The sequence below is a fragment of the Myotis lucifugus genome, unplaced genomic scaffold (genome assembly GCF_000147115.1).
Source record: "Myotis lucifugus unplaced genomic scaffold, Myoluc2.0 scaffold_247, whole genome shotgun sequence".
Taxonomy (NCBI): domain Eukaryota; kingdom Metazoa; phylum Chordata; class Mammalia; order Chiroptera; family Vespertilionidae; genus Myotis; species Myotis lucifugus.
Window position 1 is genome coordinate 1,055,761 of NW_005871295.1, and position 16,526 is coordinate 1,072,286.

General features: G+C 41.8%; 1 protein-coding gene across 6 annotated transcripts in view; it reads right to left on the reverse strand.

The window, feature by feature from the left end:
• Positions 1-16,196, reverse strand: part of EPB41L5 (erythrocyte membrane protein band 4.1 like 5) — a 165,307-nt gene extending 149,111 nt beyond the window's left edge. For 2 of the 6 annotated variants that reach the window (XM_014464388.2, XM_023762501.1), the window contains exons 1-2: positions 15,638-16,195; positions 4,221-4,408 (exon numbers count right to left, since the gene is read on the reverse strand). In XM_014464388.2, the coding sequence (XP_014319874.1) occupies positions 4,221-4,400 (180 nt within the window). In that variant the 5' untranslated portion in view covers positions 4,401-4,408; positions 15,638-16,195. Of the gene's footprint in view, positions 1-4,220; positions 4,409-15,637 lie in introns of all 6 variants that reach the window. The other 4 variants (XM_023762502.1, XM_014464387.2, XM_006098804.3 and 1 more) reach the window with 4 other exon arrangements.
• Between the last annotated feature and the right edge of the window lie 330 nt (positions 16,197-16,526).

The window sequence follows — 16,526 nt, forward strand, 5'->3', positions numbered from 1 at the left end:
TTTCTAACTCGAAAAAGGTATGGGTGGTTTCTTTTGTTACACCACCCCGCCAGCGGGGCCAGAGAGGACCGACTAGGCCAGCGGGGGGGAGGCAGTTGGGAGTGACCAGGCTGGCAGGGCGGGCAGTAAGGGGTGATCAGGCCGCTAGGGGGGACAGTTAGGAGTGACCAGGCCGGCAGGGAGTGGGCAGTTGGGGGCGACCTGGCCAGCAGTGGGGGGCAGTTGGGGGCAATCAGGCTGGCACGCAGAGGCAGTCAGGGGCAACCAGGCAGGCAGGCAGGTGAGCGATTAGTAGCCAGTGGTCCAGGATTATGAGAGGGATGTCCAGGATTGGAGAGGGTGCAGGCTGGGCTGAGGGAAACCCCTTGCATGAATTTCATGCACCGGGCCTCTAGTAATAATAATGCTTAATCTAACAAATCTGACATTTCAAAGAATATCTCTCAAAACACTTGAGGACTGCCACTGTTTTCCAAATCAGCCACACCACCTTACATTTCTGCCAAAAAATGGAAGCAATTTTCAGATTTCTCCACATCCTCACCAAGACTTGCTATTATCTGACTTTTTATTTTAGCCTTCCTAACTGGTGTGAAGTAGTATGTCACTGTGGTTTTAATTTCTCTGATGATTAATGATGTCAAGCATCTTTTCATGTGCTTATTGATCATTTATATATTCTATTTGGAGAAATGGCCATTCAGATCCTTTACCCATTTTTAAACTGGATAATTTATCTTTTTATTGTTGTTATAACAATTCTTGATATATACTGAATACAAGTGCTTTTAAGATATAAAATTATGCAAACACTTTCTCCCATTTTGTGAGTGTTTTTACTTTCTTAATGGTGTCCGCTGAGGTGCAAAAACTTTTAACTTTGATAACGTCCAATTTATTTTTCCTTTTGTTGTTCACGTTTTTGATGACATATCTAAGAAACTGTTGTCAAATCTAAGGACATGAAGTTTTATCACTATATTTTCTCCTAAGAGTTTTATTTTATAGTCTTAGTTGTTTAAGTCTTTGACCCATTTTAAGTTAATTTTTATATATGGTGTGAAGTATGGTCCTAATTTCATTCTTTTACATCTGGCTATCTAGTTCTCCCAGCACCACTTGTGGAAAAAAATATCCTTGCTGCCACTGAATGGTTCTGGCAACCCTGTCAAGTAGCAAATAATCAGTTTTATGGATTTATTTCTGGGTTCTCTATTCTGTTCCACTGATCTATGTGTGTCTATCCTTGTACCAGGAGGACACCACCTTGATTACCATTGCTTTACAGTAAGTCTTAAAACTGGAAAATATGAGTCCTTCTACTTTGTTCTTTTTTAACATTGTTTTGGCTACTCTGGGTCCCTTGCAAATGCATATGAATTTTAAAATCAACTTGTCAATTTCTACCAATAAGTCAGCTGGTATTCTGGTAGGAATTATGTTGAATCTATAGATCAGTTTGGGGTATATTGCCATCTTAACAATGTTAAGTATTTCAATTTGTGCACATAAGATGTTTTCTCACTTATTTAAGGTATAATAATAATACATGGTCTATATAATTTAAAGACTTGAGCATCTATATCAGCAAAGTAGGTATATAAAATTATTATCTATCAGTTAATCAAATATATCCTATTAACTTAAAATTTAGGGGAGAGTTTTAAAAGACAGGCTATTTACTAAGCAGTACTAAACTCATAAATCAAAGGAGTTACTGTGGCATTTCCAAAGAGAAAATTTTAAAATCAGATAGAAATTTCTATCTGATGTTTCTCTCATTCACTGAAAGGCATTAAAACTGTATTAGTTCTTTAAAAAGAAGAAGGAAGCAGAAGGTATGTAAGCCTCCAACCCCAGTTTTGAGACAATAGGAGAACAGAAAGAAGAAATTGACCATTAATACTTCTACATACTAATTTGAAGTCCATAGACTTAAATTACCCTACTTTAATCACAAATAATCCCTTACATATTGCCTGCTCAATCATCTTAATTCCATTCTGGCTTGCAACAATCACTAGTGACCCTAATCCTAATGGGAATAAATATGTGCTTCCTTCAATTTCCAAAATCAATTCTAAACCTTTTTTCAGAATCATACTAGACTGGTTGAGAAGCTAAATCAGAAAAAGGGAAGATCTTTCTTCTCAGAAATTAATATTCCTCTGGCCTATTTTTCCTTTTAGTGAAGCAGTTTAGCTGGCAGAACAATGCTCATTTTATATCCATGCAAGCATCTAGAGTTAGTTTACTAACTCTAGGATTTCACCTGCAGAGCTGAAAAGGTAATTGTTCTAGTTCCACAAAGAGTCAAATCTAAAACACTTGGCTTTTTCACTGCAATTGCCTGCATGAGAGCCAGCTTGCATTTCTGGCCTTGGCCAAGCATCACATACACCCCCCTGAGCATACCAAGCACAGGAAACCATTCTATACCAGTCACCAGCCATTTGTTCCACTGCTTTAAAACCCAGTGCTGTTTCTTCTCCACAATACACGGCCTTCTTTAAAAGCTCCTACAAATTCTACTTTCCTAGTACCAGCATCTCCATTAATAACCATGAGACTTCATACTTCAAACATTAGGTAATAAGAAATTTATTTCCTGTCTCTTACACAGCAATCTCAAGCTTTTCACCACACACCTAATGATATTTTAACAGAATAGTACACAAAAATCTTAAGATATTTATCAGTAAGAAATAAATATGAAAACTACCCTCATAAAGTATCACATATTGCAATATCTGACAAACCTTCAAGAAGCCCTTACAGAAAGAAAATTTAAATGTCTTAAAGTCTTCTAAAATCAAAAACCCTAAAAATGTCAAGTATAATGTAAAAGTTAATATATATAATAATGACTTTAAAACACTAAGAAATCCTGTGTCTTTAATTTTATATTCCAATATTTTAAAAATGTATAATGTACATACTTAGTACATTCTAAATAATTCAATAATCACAATATTCATTTAAACAAACTATCCAATCTCTCACTCTGAGTTTGTGGACTTCCCGAGTTATTCCACTAACATATTGTTGCAGCAACCAGGCTATTACCTCTCACAAAAAGACCTTAAAAATTTTTATTTTGGGTAAATGAATGTGTACTGAGTTTGTAGGGAGGGGAGACATTGTGGAACATCCAATGATGCTCTCTCTCATCAAATCACAGACTTTACAGTGTATTCTTGCAATGCAGGATAAAGTGAAGAAAGAGATTTGCCATTAGTAAAAAACCGCCTGTAAGGAATAAGTTAATCCCTTTCAAATATTTTGGACTATTTCACACTGTGAGTTAGGATTATTCATAACTGTAAAGAAAATCTCCCCAGCCCTACCCAGTTTGGCTCAGTGCATAGAGCATTGGCCTGTGGACTGAAGGGTCCCGGGTTTGATTCCAGTCAAGGGCACGTACCTCGGCTGTAGGTTCCTCCCTGGCTCGGCCCCTGGTCAGGGCTTGTGCAGAAGTCAACCAATCAATGTGTTTCTCTCACATTGATGATTCTCTCTGTCTTTCCCTCTCTCTAAAAAAAAATATATCAATGCAAAAATCTCCTCAGGTGAGGATTAAAAAAAAAAAATCTACCCGAAATTTGAATATAATTACAATACCCTGTCTTGAAATAAGGATCACAGTGTATGAAAAACCTCCCCAGCAAAAGACTTCAGGAGCAAAAAGACAGGCAGTCAGAACTGAGGAATATAAAGCAAGTCCTTTTTCTCACTTCATTTCATTACAATTTCTGCAAGCATACCACAGGAGAAGTATTTGTTTTGAGGAAGGTAAAGAATGTTTTAAAAACTGCAGAAGAGAAATAAAAGTCTTTAAATAAAAGAAATAAAAGTCTTACAATATGCATGTAAGTATCATTCTGGTTCCCAAAGATTTTCATTGCTTTAATAATTGCTCAACAAGCATTGTGAGAAATCCACTGGAGTACACTATATACTACCATTGTAAAGAACACACACACATAAATAACTCGCACCAATAACTGCCCTATCATTTAAACGTTTAAGTAACGGCCACTAATTCCAGATAAATACTATCAGGCCAGGTTCCTAAGGTTACCTGGTATATGTACCTGTACATTACAGTGCCTGATCCACACTAACCCTTATTATCTATTCCCCCAGGAAGTTATCAAGTAGAAAGCTCAAATGAAGAAAGTGATCTCATATAGAACTGCAGGTCAGTGAGACCTACGTACCGGCAAGTCCACACTAACATCAGTACCATCCAGAAGGGACACCCGACACGTGATGATGGACTTAGAATCTCCAGCTGCAGGAATGTGTGTGGCAGCTCGTTGAGCTTCTCGGAGTCGTTCCTTCTCAGCATGTTTGCGCATTGACCGACGCCCAAGCGTTCTACGGAAGAATCTCAGCATTTTTGTCACTATAAAACAGGAGAGAAAAAGATATCAGAAGGATCCTGAATTTGCAGTTAGAAAAATGGTGTTATTTAGTAAAGTTCTGTGGCCATTCGTAAATATGTTATTTAAGAGGGCTCCTGGTAAAGTAAATTTGAAAAACTAATTAAAACTGGCCACTTCAAAGTTTTTAAAGACTTTATATAAAATAGAATTATGGCTTACAGCATTTCTAAACATAGTGGACTATTTGATAAGGAGCTGATCTGGTAGGAGAGGGCAAACATTTATGAAGTTTATCAGGTCTTTTGGATCACTAAATTATAGCCATATCCCCACAAACATTAGGAGGCAATGCCATACACCAAGCGTGTCAAATCCGTGGCCCAGCCAATGTAATGATATGTAAGAAATGTTTTAATAAAAATTTTGTTAGTTAATTTTTATAATATCCTGTTATATATATAACCCTATATAATGAAAGCCTAATATGCCAAGTGTTCAACAATTCGTTCGACCAGTCGCTATAACACCCACTGATCACCAGGGGGCAGACACTCCGACCGATAGGTTAGCTTGCTGTTGGAGTCCAGCTGATATGGACTGGGTGAGATGGACTGGACATGCCCTGGAGCCCTCCCGCGGCCCCACCCGGCTCTGATCGTGCACCGGTGGGGTCCCTTGGCCTGGCCTGTGGGGATCGGGCCGACACCAGCAGTTTGACATCCCCCAAGGGGTCCCAGATTGCGAGAGGGCACAGGCCAGGCCAAGGGACCCCACTGGTGCACGAATCCATGCACGAGGCCTCTAGTCTATATATATAAAAGCCTAAGCAACCAAATGGCCGAATGACCAGTTGATCAGTTGCTATGATGCGCACTGACCACCAGGAGGCAGACGCTCAACGCAGAGTTAGCCCCTGGTGGTCAGTGCGCTCCCACAGCCAACCTCCCCACCCCCTGGCCGGCTGGCCCGATGGCTCTGATAAGGGCGGCCAACCTCCCGCAAGCCCTCCCCACCCTCCCCAGGCCAGGCAACCTCCCGTGCCTCCTCCCCCTGGCCATCCAGCCGGCCAACCTCCCAAGGCCCCTCCCCTGGCCAACCTCCCATGCCCCAATTGGCCCTGATCACCGGCCAGGCTGAGGGACCCCATCAGTGCACAAATTCATGCACCTGGCCTCTAGTTATTAATAACGAACTACAACTTCTGCTAATGACTGATTACTATAATCGTGTTGCATTCATTTCCCTTACACGCCTTACACGCAGTCGCACCATTTCTCTCCACTAATACTAGCAGCAAATATTTTAGTAGCCGATTGCCACGTCATTAGTCTTGTACTGATTTGTTTGGTGTGCGCAACAGGAAATATTTCGCTTTTGGAGAACAAAAATAGGTTTATTTGCATTACATTATTAATTTGTGCAGTTATTCAGTGTCTGGTAAGTTAATGTTCAAGAAAAAAATATTAATTTTTATTAAACTGTTCTATTTTGTGTTAACAATTATTCATTTATTTCAGCCTTTGTATTCAGCATGTCTCTATTGATATAAATCTGTGTTTCTATGAAAATTGAAGCTTTTGTTGTTTTGCAGCCCACATAAACTTAAACCTTGTGTATTTGGCCCGTTTTAGCCTTTGAGTTTGACATGCTTGCTATACTCTAAGGCAGCAGTTCTCAACCTGTGGGTCGCGACCCCTTTAGCGGTCAAACGACCCTTTCACAGGGGTCGCCTATATCATCCTGCATATCAGATATTTACATTATGATTCATAACAGTAGCAACATTACAGTTATGAAGTAGCAACGAAAATAATTTTATGGTTGGGTCACAACATGAGGAACTGTATTTAAAGGGCCAGAAGGTTGAGAACCACTTCTCTAAGGTATCCTTTGATGATAATGATCCTAAGAAGTTCCATTTATCTTCTGAGGTTCCATAATAAAAATAAAAAATAATCACTTTTTTCAACTAAAATACAAATATATTTCAAGTATATGTTTTTATCAAATATTCCATTATTAGTTACAGATTTTAAACTGCTACTTAATATAAACAATTCTTTATAATATCAAATTAATGTTACTTTGTTCCTTATCTCTATTAAGAACATTAAAGTTAATAAAAATGGGTATTAGTAATTTAAAAAATATAATACACATAAAATGGGAATACCATAAAAACTACCATGTTAACCTAATGTTTGAATTTACAAAACTAAGAGTTTGAGAAAAATAAATACATATAACTAAGCCAACAAACAAAAAAAGACAATTATTCATTCCAGAGAAAACAGGAAGTTGTGTAAAAAAAAGGAAAGTAATCACAGTATACTACATGGCTCAGCCAATAATTTAATCATCTACTTATATAAAAACCCTGGGTGTAACATCACAGCCAGAAGCGTGACCAACTGGAAGGAAGTCAGTCCTATGGGGTTGTCTTGGAAATGGCTGTGTCCTCCCCCAGCTGTTTTCTGGAGGGCGAGGTTTCAGGCAGGAACCCGCCCTCAGGGAGAGGTTTCAGGCAGGAACCCTCCCTTGGAGCGGAACATGGAAGTAAAATGATTTGTAATGGATCTATTATTGAAGCTACCTTTGGAAATACTAATCTATAGATCAGTGGTTCTCAACCTTGGCTGCACATTAGAATCACCTGGGAATCTTTTTAAAATCCCGATTTCTGGGCTTCATCCTCCAGAAATTCTGTTTCTTTGTTACTAATGTTGTGGCCCCACCCCATAACAAAGAAACAATTTCTGGAGGATGAGGCCCAGGAATCAGGATTTAAAAAATATTCCCAGGTGATTCTAATGTGCAGCCAAGGTTGAGAACCACTGCTTGAGATATTTAAAATATATCTCAACGTGCAATTCTTTGTCCAAAAAATGAGCATGTTCAAAAATTAAATGAAGAAAATTTGGATATACTTGATGAAGATTTTCACACATATTTGAGTGATGATTCCATTGATTCCACAGATGATGCTGAAAAGGAAAATTTTCCCATCGAATTTCTTAATAGTATTACTCCTTCGGGAATGCCGTGTCATAAATTAAAATTGAAAGTGGGTACAATCATCACGCTATTGAGAAATCTCAATAGTAAATGGGGTCTTTGTAATGGTACCAGATTTATTATCAAATGATTACAACCTAACATTATCAAAGCTGAAGTATTAACAGGATCTGCAGAGGGAGAGGTTGTTCTGATTCCAAGAATTAATTTGTCCCCATCTGACACTGGCCTCCCATTTAAATTGATTCGACGACAGTTTCTTGTGATGCCAGCATTTGTGATGACTATTAATAAATCACAAGGACAAACTCTAGACAAAGTAGGCATATTCCTACCTGAACCCGTTTTCACACATGGTCAGTTATATGTTGCTTTCTCTCGAGTTTGAAGAGCATGTGACGTTACAGTTTAAGTTCTAAATACTTCATCACAAGGGAAATTAGTCAAGCACTCTGAAAGTGTTTTCACTCTTAATGTGGTGTACAGGGAGATATTAGAATAAGTTTAATCACTTTATCAGTCATTGTTTGCATCACTGTTGTTTTCATATTATGTTTTTGTTGTTTTCATATCATATTTTTGTCATTTTTATATCATGCCTCTGTTGTTGTTATATCCTTTTGTTACTGTTTATTAATAAATTTATATATTATTTTCATATACATTTTACTAATTTCCTTTCATCTCTCACACTTCTATTACAGAGAAAGGGCAAATAGCAATATTAAAATATCTCTGCTAATTAATTCCCTTTTTAAAGGGCAAATAGCAATATTAAAATATCTCTGCTAATTAATTCCCTTTTTTTAAAAATATATATTTTATTGATTTGTTACAGAGAGGAAGGGAGAAGGATAGAGAGTTAGAAACATCGATGAGAGAGAAACATCGATCAGCTGCCTTCTGCACACTCCCCACTGGGGATGTGCCCGCAACCCAGGTACATGCCCTTGACTGGAATCAAACCTGGGACCCTTGAGTCCGCAGGCCAATGCTCTATCCACTGAGCCAAACCGGTTAGGGCAATTAATTCCCTTTTGATGTGCACGAATTTCGTGCACTGGGCTACTAGTAATATTATAAATACTAAATACTGACCTAACCAGATCTAAATGAAGGGTATAGCAGAGCTAGGTGTGGACAGAGAGCTAATTCCTCATCTTGCCAGTAGGAATTCAACAGATAATTCCTAAAACTAAAAATCAAGAAGTAGCAATAACAGCATGTTATTAAAAATGTGACAGTGGTTATCTTGAGGAGGGAGATAATTCAGGGATTCTGATTTTCAAAAGAAGCCTTTCCATTAGATGACTCAACTAGATAACATCTATAAACTTGACAAAAATAAAAGCTAACTTAAAATAAATACTATCACATTTTTTAAAAAAGTATCTATTGCCCTGGCTGGTAATGCTCAGTTTTTGGAGCATTCGCCCACAGACCGAAGAGTCATGGGTTCAATTCCCTGTCAATAGCATGTACGTTGGTGCAGGTTCCCCAGCTGCAGGAGTGTGAACAGGAGGCAATCAATCGATGTGTCTCTCTCACATCCATGTCTGTGTGTCTGTCTGTCTCTCTCTCCCCCCCCACCCCCTTCCCTGCCACTCTCTCTAAAAGTCAATAGCCAGAGTATCCTTGGGTGAGGATTAAGAAAATAAAAAAAATGTCTATAAATTAAAAGTTATCAACATACACATATTACATGTATGGATATTCCAACATAATTAGGTAAATTGGAAAAGCCATGGTACTTGTCATTTGTACATTCATCTGCTTAAATCCTAAGGAAATAACTAAAATTTTCAAGTTTACTAAGCATCCATAAATAACATCTGGCTCCAGTCTCTCTCTCTCCAGGTGTGTTTTTCAGGCACTGCTCCTTTTGCACCTTGTTATCCAGTCTCATTTCAGCTGCCTATGAAAGGTCATACTTGTTATCCCAGACTTCTGTCAGAGAATCGCTCCTTATTCCTATTAACTCAGCAACTCTACCTACATCTCCCCTGAGAAACAGTTAGTTCTAAACCCTGAAAATATTTTCCTGCTTCACTAATCAGATTTTAATTATTCACCTGTTTGTCTCTTACTGTAAACTCCTTGATGAAATAATTCCTACTTATTCAAGTGAGCCACCTGGCACATTTCATTATTAAGTACAACAAATATTTAGTAAACTAGAGGCCAGGTGCATGAAATTTGTGCACGGGGGGGGGGGGGGCCCTCAGCCTGGCCTGCACCCTCTCGCAGTCCAGGACCCCTCGGGAGATGTTCGCCTGCTGGGGGGATAGGGCCTAAGCTGGCACACAGACATCCCTCTCACAGTCAGGGCTCTTGCAGTCCAGGACCCCTTGCTCCTTATCAGCCGCCTGCCACAGAGGCGGGAGAGAATCCCACCACCACTGCTGCACTTGCCAGCCAGGAGCCCGGCTTCTGAATGAGCAGGGGGAGGGGAGTGCCACTCAACCAGAAACCGGGCTCACTGCTCCTTAGCACTGGCCCCGCCCTCCACCCACTGGTGGGGGAGGAGGGGAGATCTGGGACCAGGCTGGCTGGGGAAGGGGCCGTGGGAGGTTGAGGTGCCCGGTCGTGCCCCATCCGGTCTCTGTGGAGGCTCTGGGACCGCACCGCACCGCCCCCTCTCCGGCTGCCTCTGCGGAAGGGGCAGCACCAGGATGGGACCCACGCTGCGGACCTCTCCTGCTGCCTCCGCGGAAGGGGGGGCACAAGGACTCCCATGGCTGGCCTGGCGGAGCAGGCTCGCTGGCCCTGCCCCCCACCCACTGGTCGTCCGGAAGGTCGTTCTGCCGTCCAGTCTAATAAGCATATTAGCTCTTTATCACCCATACTAATAAAAGGGTAATATGCAAATTAACCATCACTCCATAACAAATATGGCGGCACCAGACGGAGCCACAGAGCAGGCCGGAGCGGGTGGGATGCCTGGCTTCCTTCGTTGCCCCAGCGACAAAGGAAGCCAAGTCTCCTGCAAGCCTCGGCCAGCCACCAAGGGCAGGCCTCTTGGCGGTGGCCACGGAGGAGGCTGGAGCGGGCGGAAGGCGGCTCCAGCCTGGAGCCAAGGTGGAAGGCGGCGGCCAGAGCGAAGGCCTGGGTCCCGGGTGCCAGAGGGAAGCCAGTGCCGGTAGCCAGGGAAAGGAAAGCCTATTCTTGCACAAATCTTCATGCATCGGGCCTCTAGTATAAAATAATCTTACTTAGTCCTCAGAAAAACTCCCTGAAGTACTATCTTATTTGCATGAGTAAACTCAGGGTCAGAGAAATTAAACCATTGGCCAAGTCCATTATTTTTTTTTAATATATTTTATTGAATTTTTACAGAGAGGAAGGGAGAGGGAGAGTTAGAAACATCAATGAGAGAGAAACATCGATCAGCTGCCTCCTGCACGCCCCACACTGGGGATCCAGCCCCCAAACTGGGCATGTGCCCTGACCAGGAATTGAACTGTGACCTCCTGGTTCATACATCGAAGCTCAACCACTGAGACACACCAGCCAGGCGGCCAAGACCATTATTTAGTAAATAATGAAGACAGGGCTCAAACCCTGATTTTCTGACTCCAAATCTTGGTCTCTCTTTCTACTACATCACAGCATCATTCAGGTAAAACACTCACTTTAGAAATAAATTATCAAAGAGCACAGGTTAAAAAAAAAAAAGAAAGAAAAAGGTGAATGAAAATGCAAACAAAGCATACGGGATGAATGTATTTTTCAAAAATATTAATTCAGCATTTTCAACAAATAGCAAGGGGGAGATAAAGAGATGCAAAGGTACGGTTTAAAAGAGACTTAAAATACATATCAAACAATCACAATGTGTGGACCTATTTTAGATCCTAATTAAAATAATCTTTTTTTTTAGTTGTCTGATGTTATCATTGGGGAAAGCTAGGTGAAACGTATATGGGAACTCTGTACTACTGTTTTAACTTCTACCAGTGGTTCTCAACCTTCCTAATGCCGCGACCCTTTAATACAGTTCCTCATGTTGTGGTGACCCCCAACCATAAAATTATTTTCGTTGCTACTTCATAACTGTAATGTTACTATTGTTATGAATCATAATGTAAATATCTGATATGCAGGATGTATTTTCATTGTTCGCGACCCACAGGTTGAGAACCGGTGTAACACAGTCTAAAATTATTCCAAAATAAAATAATTTTAAGACACACTTTTTGTTTTATATATACATACACATATAAAATTAACAAATCTTGCATAACCAGTTGATGCTTTAAACTAGATGCATTTGTAAACATGATAAATATAAAATATGAAATATTAACATAAACACCAACATAGTAAAAATAATTCAATAGCTATAAATTGAGGATTATATCCTCCTTTTACAAGTAGGCATACTCCTATGTAATTATGTAAACTGGCAAAGCCATGACAGTTGTCATTTGAACTTCCCAAGGATATAAATCATATACACACACATTTGAACACTGACTGGATTGTTTATGATAGATAACTAAAGAATTACTGGTCCTAGCTGGTTTGGCTCCGTGGACAGAACGTCCTCCTGCAGACTGAAGGGTCCCAGGTTCGATTCTGGTTAAGGGCACATGCCCGGGTTGCGGGCTCGATCCCCAGTGTGGGGCATGCAGGAGGCAGCCAATCAATGATTCTCTCTTATCATTAATGATTCCCTCTTATCACTGATGTTCCTATCTCTCTCTCCCTCTTCCTTCCTTTCTGAAATCAATAAAATACATTTTTTTAAAAAGAATCACTGCCATTTTTATTTTAGATAAAATAGTATTATTAAAAATGTTTTAAAAAGTCCTTATCTGTTTTTTTTTAACCTCCTAAAATGTGTCCTCTTTTATGTTAATGAGAATACTATACACAGCAAAGATATAACTTAAACACCGTGCTTTGATTGGGTTCAGGTATTAAATTTTTAATTACGAAAATGTTATTTCAAAGTTATACTCTCATCAGGAAAATGTGAAAAGATACAGGTACATTTTCTGTGATTTTTATAAATTTTTTAGAATAACTTGAATGATTATATTTGAGTCCTTATCTCTTCAAGATACATTTTGATATTTTTATAGAAGGCATTATATGAGGTCTAGTATTTGCATTAAAATAATACAAGGAAGTGGGAATAGAAATTAAACAAACTGGCCAGATAACTGGCCAATAACTGTTGAAGCTGGATGATGGGTACATGTGGTTTATTATACTTTTCTGACTACTTCGGTATATTTTGAACTTTTTCATAAAGTTTTTTAAGGAAAAGAATATTCAAAATGTACTACACCTTTGAGGTTTCTAGAAAACAAGTGAATTATAAAACAAGTTTTGTGACTTTCACTTCTACACCTTGAAAATAGACTCACTATACAGAATTAACCTGCTAAGAAAAAACCCAGCTTCTTCCCGATTTAGAATTCCAATAACTATGTACTTAGAACTATAAAAACCAATTCCACAAATCCGTTCTTCTTACAAAAACGTAAAAGCAACTTACATGAAAATAAATTTCAGATGAACTAAAGATTTAAAGTGAAAGAAATGAATACTAGAAGGAAATAGTACACTAAAAAAAACAAACAGAAAAAATTTTTGAAAGATTAACATGCAGTTTATTTAAGATTTATCACAAATCATTATGATAAGCCCAATAGAAAAACAAATGGGAAAGATATGAAGAAACAAGCTCCAAAAAGTGATAGGCAATGAAAATATCCATTAAAATGATGTTCAACCTCAACATTATTAACCAAGAAAATCCAAACTTAAAAAATAAGATACTGTCTGTCATTCAAGAGACTTACAGATGGCCAGTGTGGAAAAGGATATGGGGAAAAAAGACTGTCCTCTTTGGAGGAGGATCTGACAACCAAGTTTTAACGTGCATATCCTTCGCTCAGCAATTCTATTTCTGGTGGGATATCCTAAAGAAATAGTCCCACACGTGCTTCAAGTTGTAGAAACAAGGATTTTTCAGGACATAATTAACTTAAGAAAACTTTAAATATGTCCCTCAACATGCAAGTAGTTAAATTATGGTACATACAATGGCATACAACATAGCTGTTTTGTTTTTTGTTTTTTTAAATATATTCTATTGATTTTTTACAGAGAGGAAGGGAGAGAGATAGAGAGTTAGAAACATCGATGAGAGAGAAACACCGATCAGCTGCCTCCTGCACATCTCCTACTGGGGATGTGCCCGCAACCAAGGTACGTGCCCTTGACCAGAATCGAACCCGGGACCCTTCAGTCCGCAGGCCGATGCTCTATCCACTGAGCCAAACCGGTTTCGGCCAACATAGCTGTTTTTAAAATACAGTTGATCTTAGACACAAACAAAATTTTAAGTGAAAAATGAAATCAAGAGAAAAAGGAATATAGTTTTATCCCACACTGAGGTGGAATACGTACATATATATTTACTTATTATATCTTATAGACACAAAAGGAATAGAAGGACATGCAAACTGTTAAGTGAAATTATCTCTGGAGAGGGTCATGTTGGTAGTTAAATTTTCTATCAGAACATAAGATGTCAAGAGTTTTTTCAATTTTGTTAAAAAAATGTCCCCATATTCACGCGTTTCCCACACCCACCTCCCACGTTCTGCATGCTGACTTTTTGCAACCACCAATCTGACCCCTGCTTAGAAGGGTCAATGTCCTTCCTTGCTCCCTGGCCCAGCTCCTCCACTTGGCTGGATCGCTAGTGGCAGCGCACCGCCAGCTGCTGGTTCCGCTCGGGTGCCCCTTTGGCTTCGCCCGCCCGAGTCTCTCCCCTTCTGCTCCATCTGTTAGGAACGCTCCTTGCCCACCGCTCCCACTCCCCCGCCCGCTCCCACTTCACATGACTAATTTCAGGTTTCTGGCTGAAATGTCTTTTCCTCAGAAAAACATTCCTGACTCCTGACTCCTTTTATTACCCTGAGCCTTTTCTTTATGACCCTTAAAGAAACTGTAATTAAACACCCAATTGTTTAAATTACTTGTGTTACTGGGCACGTCCCTCACGAAGATACCAGGACAGGGAACTACTCGGATCCATTCACATCATGGCCGAGCTGTTTCCAATTTTTCGGCAGTAAACTAACAAGAAGGGTTTCCTTTACAATCATAAAAATACCAATTGCCTGTGCTACCTAAATTAAGTGTTTATGCCTATGCAAAACTCAAAAGTTTGTGTGTACTTTCATACATGGCTGGTGGCCACAATCTTTGGTAAGCAATTGCTTTTTAATAAAGCAATATACCAATACCCAGCAAGTGCCGTAAACATAGGACTATCTTCTGTCCCGGTAATCCCAACATACGTTCCTGTAAGAGGATTTTTATTTGTAAGGGAATAATTCAACACAAGGCATACTGTACATATCGTTTTAAATGACGTTTACCTAGAGAAAAACAGTAAAGCCCTGGAAACTAGTTTATATGCACAAATAACCCACTGTGTTAGGCGGGGTTCAACCACGTGCTAGTTATGTTAGAAACCGGGTTATGCTTTTGATATTCATTTAAAATGCCCCAAGAGACGTGGGTCTCTGGAATTCCTGAGACGCGGTAAACGTGGAGACAGTGACCAATACAATTCGCATTTACAGCCGAAGGACCGCCATTCGCCCGCCCCGACCGGGGAGGGTCCTCCGGAGGCGTCGTCCGGGCCACACCTGCCTCTCACGACCCCCGGGACCTAAGTTCCAGCCAAACGAGAGTGAGCGCCCAGATGCCCGGGTTTCTCGTGGGACCGTGACGAGCTCCCGGCGCGCCAACCCCGGACCTGCCCCACCCACCTCGCCAGCTGGACGGCAAGCCGCCCCCTCGCAGGTGCCGGGCAGCGCGGCCTCCCTCCGCGCCCGGACCCCGCTCCCCTCCCGGACCCCGCTCCCCTCCCCTCCGCCCCCGCGACCCCCGCCGGCCACTCGGGGCGGCCAGGCGGCCCGCGCACCTTCACCCGCTTCGCCCCCGGTGCCCCCGATCCCGCCGCGCCGCACGGGACGCTCGAAACTCGCCGGGCCCTGCTCATTGGTCGCCGCCGCCCCTCCCCTCCCGGGCGGTTTAATGTGGGGCCGGCCAGGCCGGGAGGCTCCAGGAGCATACTGTCCTCGGCTAGAGGCCGCAGCCCCGGTCGCGAGCGCAGAGCCCCCGAGCGAGCGAGGACGGGCCCGAGCTGAGGGGTGCGGGGGGTGGGGCGAGCCTGGGCGGCGGGGCCTGGGCCTCGCGCTTACCTGGGGGAGGACGGCGCAGCGGCGACCGAGCGAGGCTGAGGTGGGGGCGGCCCCTCGGGAGATGCCAAGCAATGGCGGCCCGCGGCGAGAGCCCACAAGACCCAGATCCCCGGAGACCCCGCTGCCCGCCGGCCCGCCCCTTAAAGTCCCCTGAAGCTCCGCCCTCGGGGGCGGGGCGGGCGCACCGCTCTTAAAGGGGCAATGACACCGCCCCGGAAATTGCCGGGCCGGTGAGAGTCGGGTTAAAGGGGCGATGCCCGGTCCTCCCGGCATAGACCTGCTTTGTGGTCGGGGACCAGGGCTGCCGATTCGCAGCCTGACCCTCAGGCCTCCGCCCTCGGGGTGCGGACCCCCAGCTACCCTCAAGATTACCCCTATCACAAAGGCAGCTTCCCGGTGCTGCTAATTAGTTCAAGAAATTCACTTACCAAATATTTACAGCGTTGTTGTTAAAGGAATATGTACAGTCGACATGCTAATCTATCTATTAAAAGGCTAATATGCTAAGTGTCCGACCATCCGGGTAATGACGTCAGGTAGCCACACCTGGCTTCCTCTCCGAGCCCCGACCAGCCTCAGGTGCAAACATTTCACACTCTAACAAGTGTCTGTGAGCGCTTTCCCCTGCCTCACCTCATTTGACCCTCACAGAAGTCCTGGAGACTCGATAGAAAACTATTTTCTTTTCATTAGCTGGAAAACGGAGATTAAGAGAGCTTAGAAACTTGACCCAACTGAAAAGAAATAAGAAATGGTGGACCTTGAAAATGTCTTCAGGTTTTCTCACTGCGCAGAATATAGTCAATCGCTGCCGCAGTTAAATAGTTCACCCTTCGTTCTCCCTGTGTGATCTACAATAAGAATGAAACGGAATTTTTGGACTGGAACA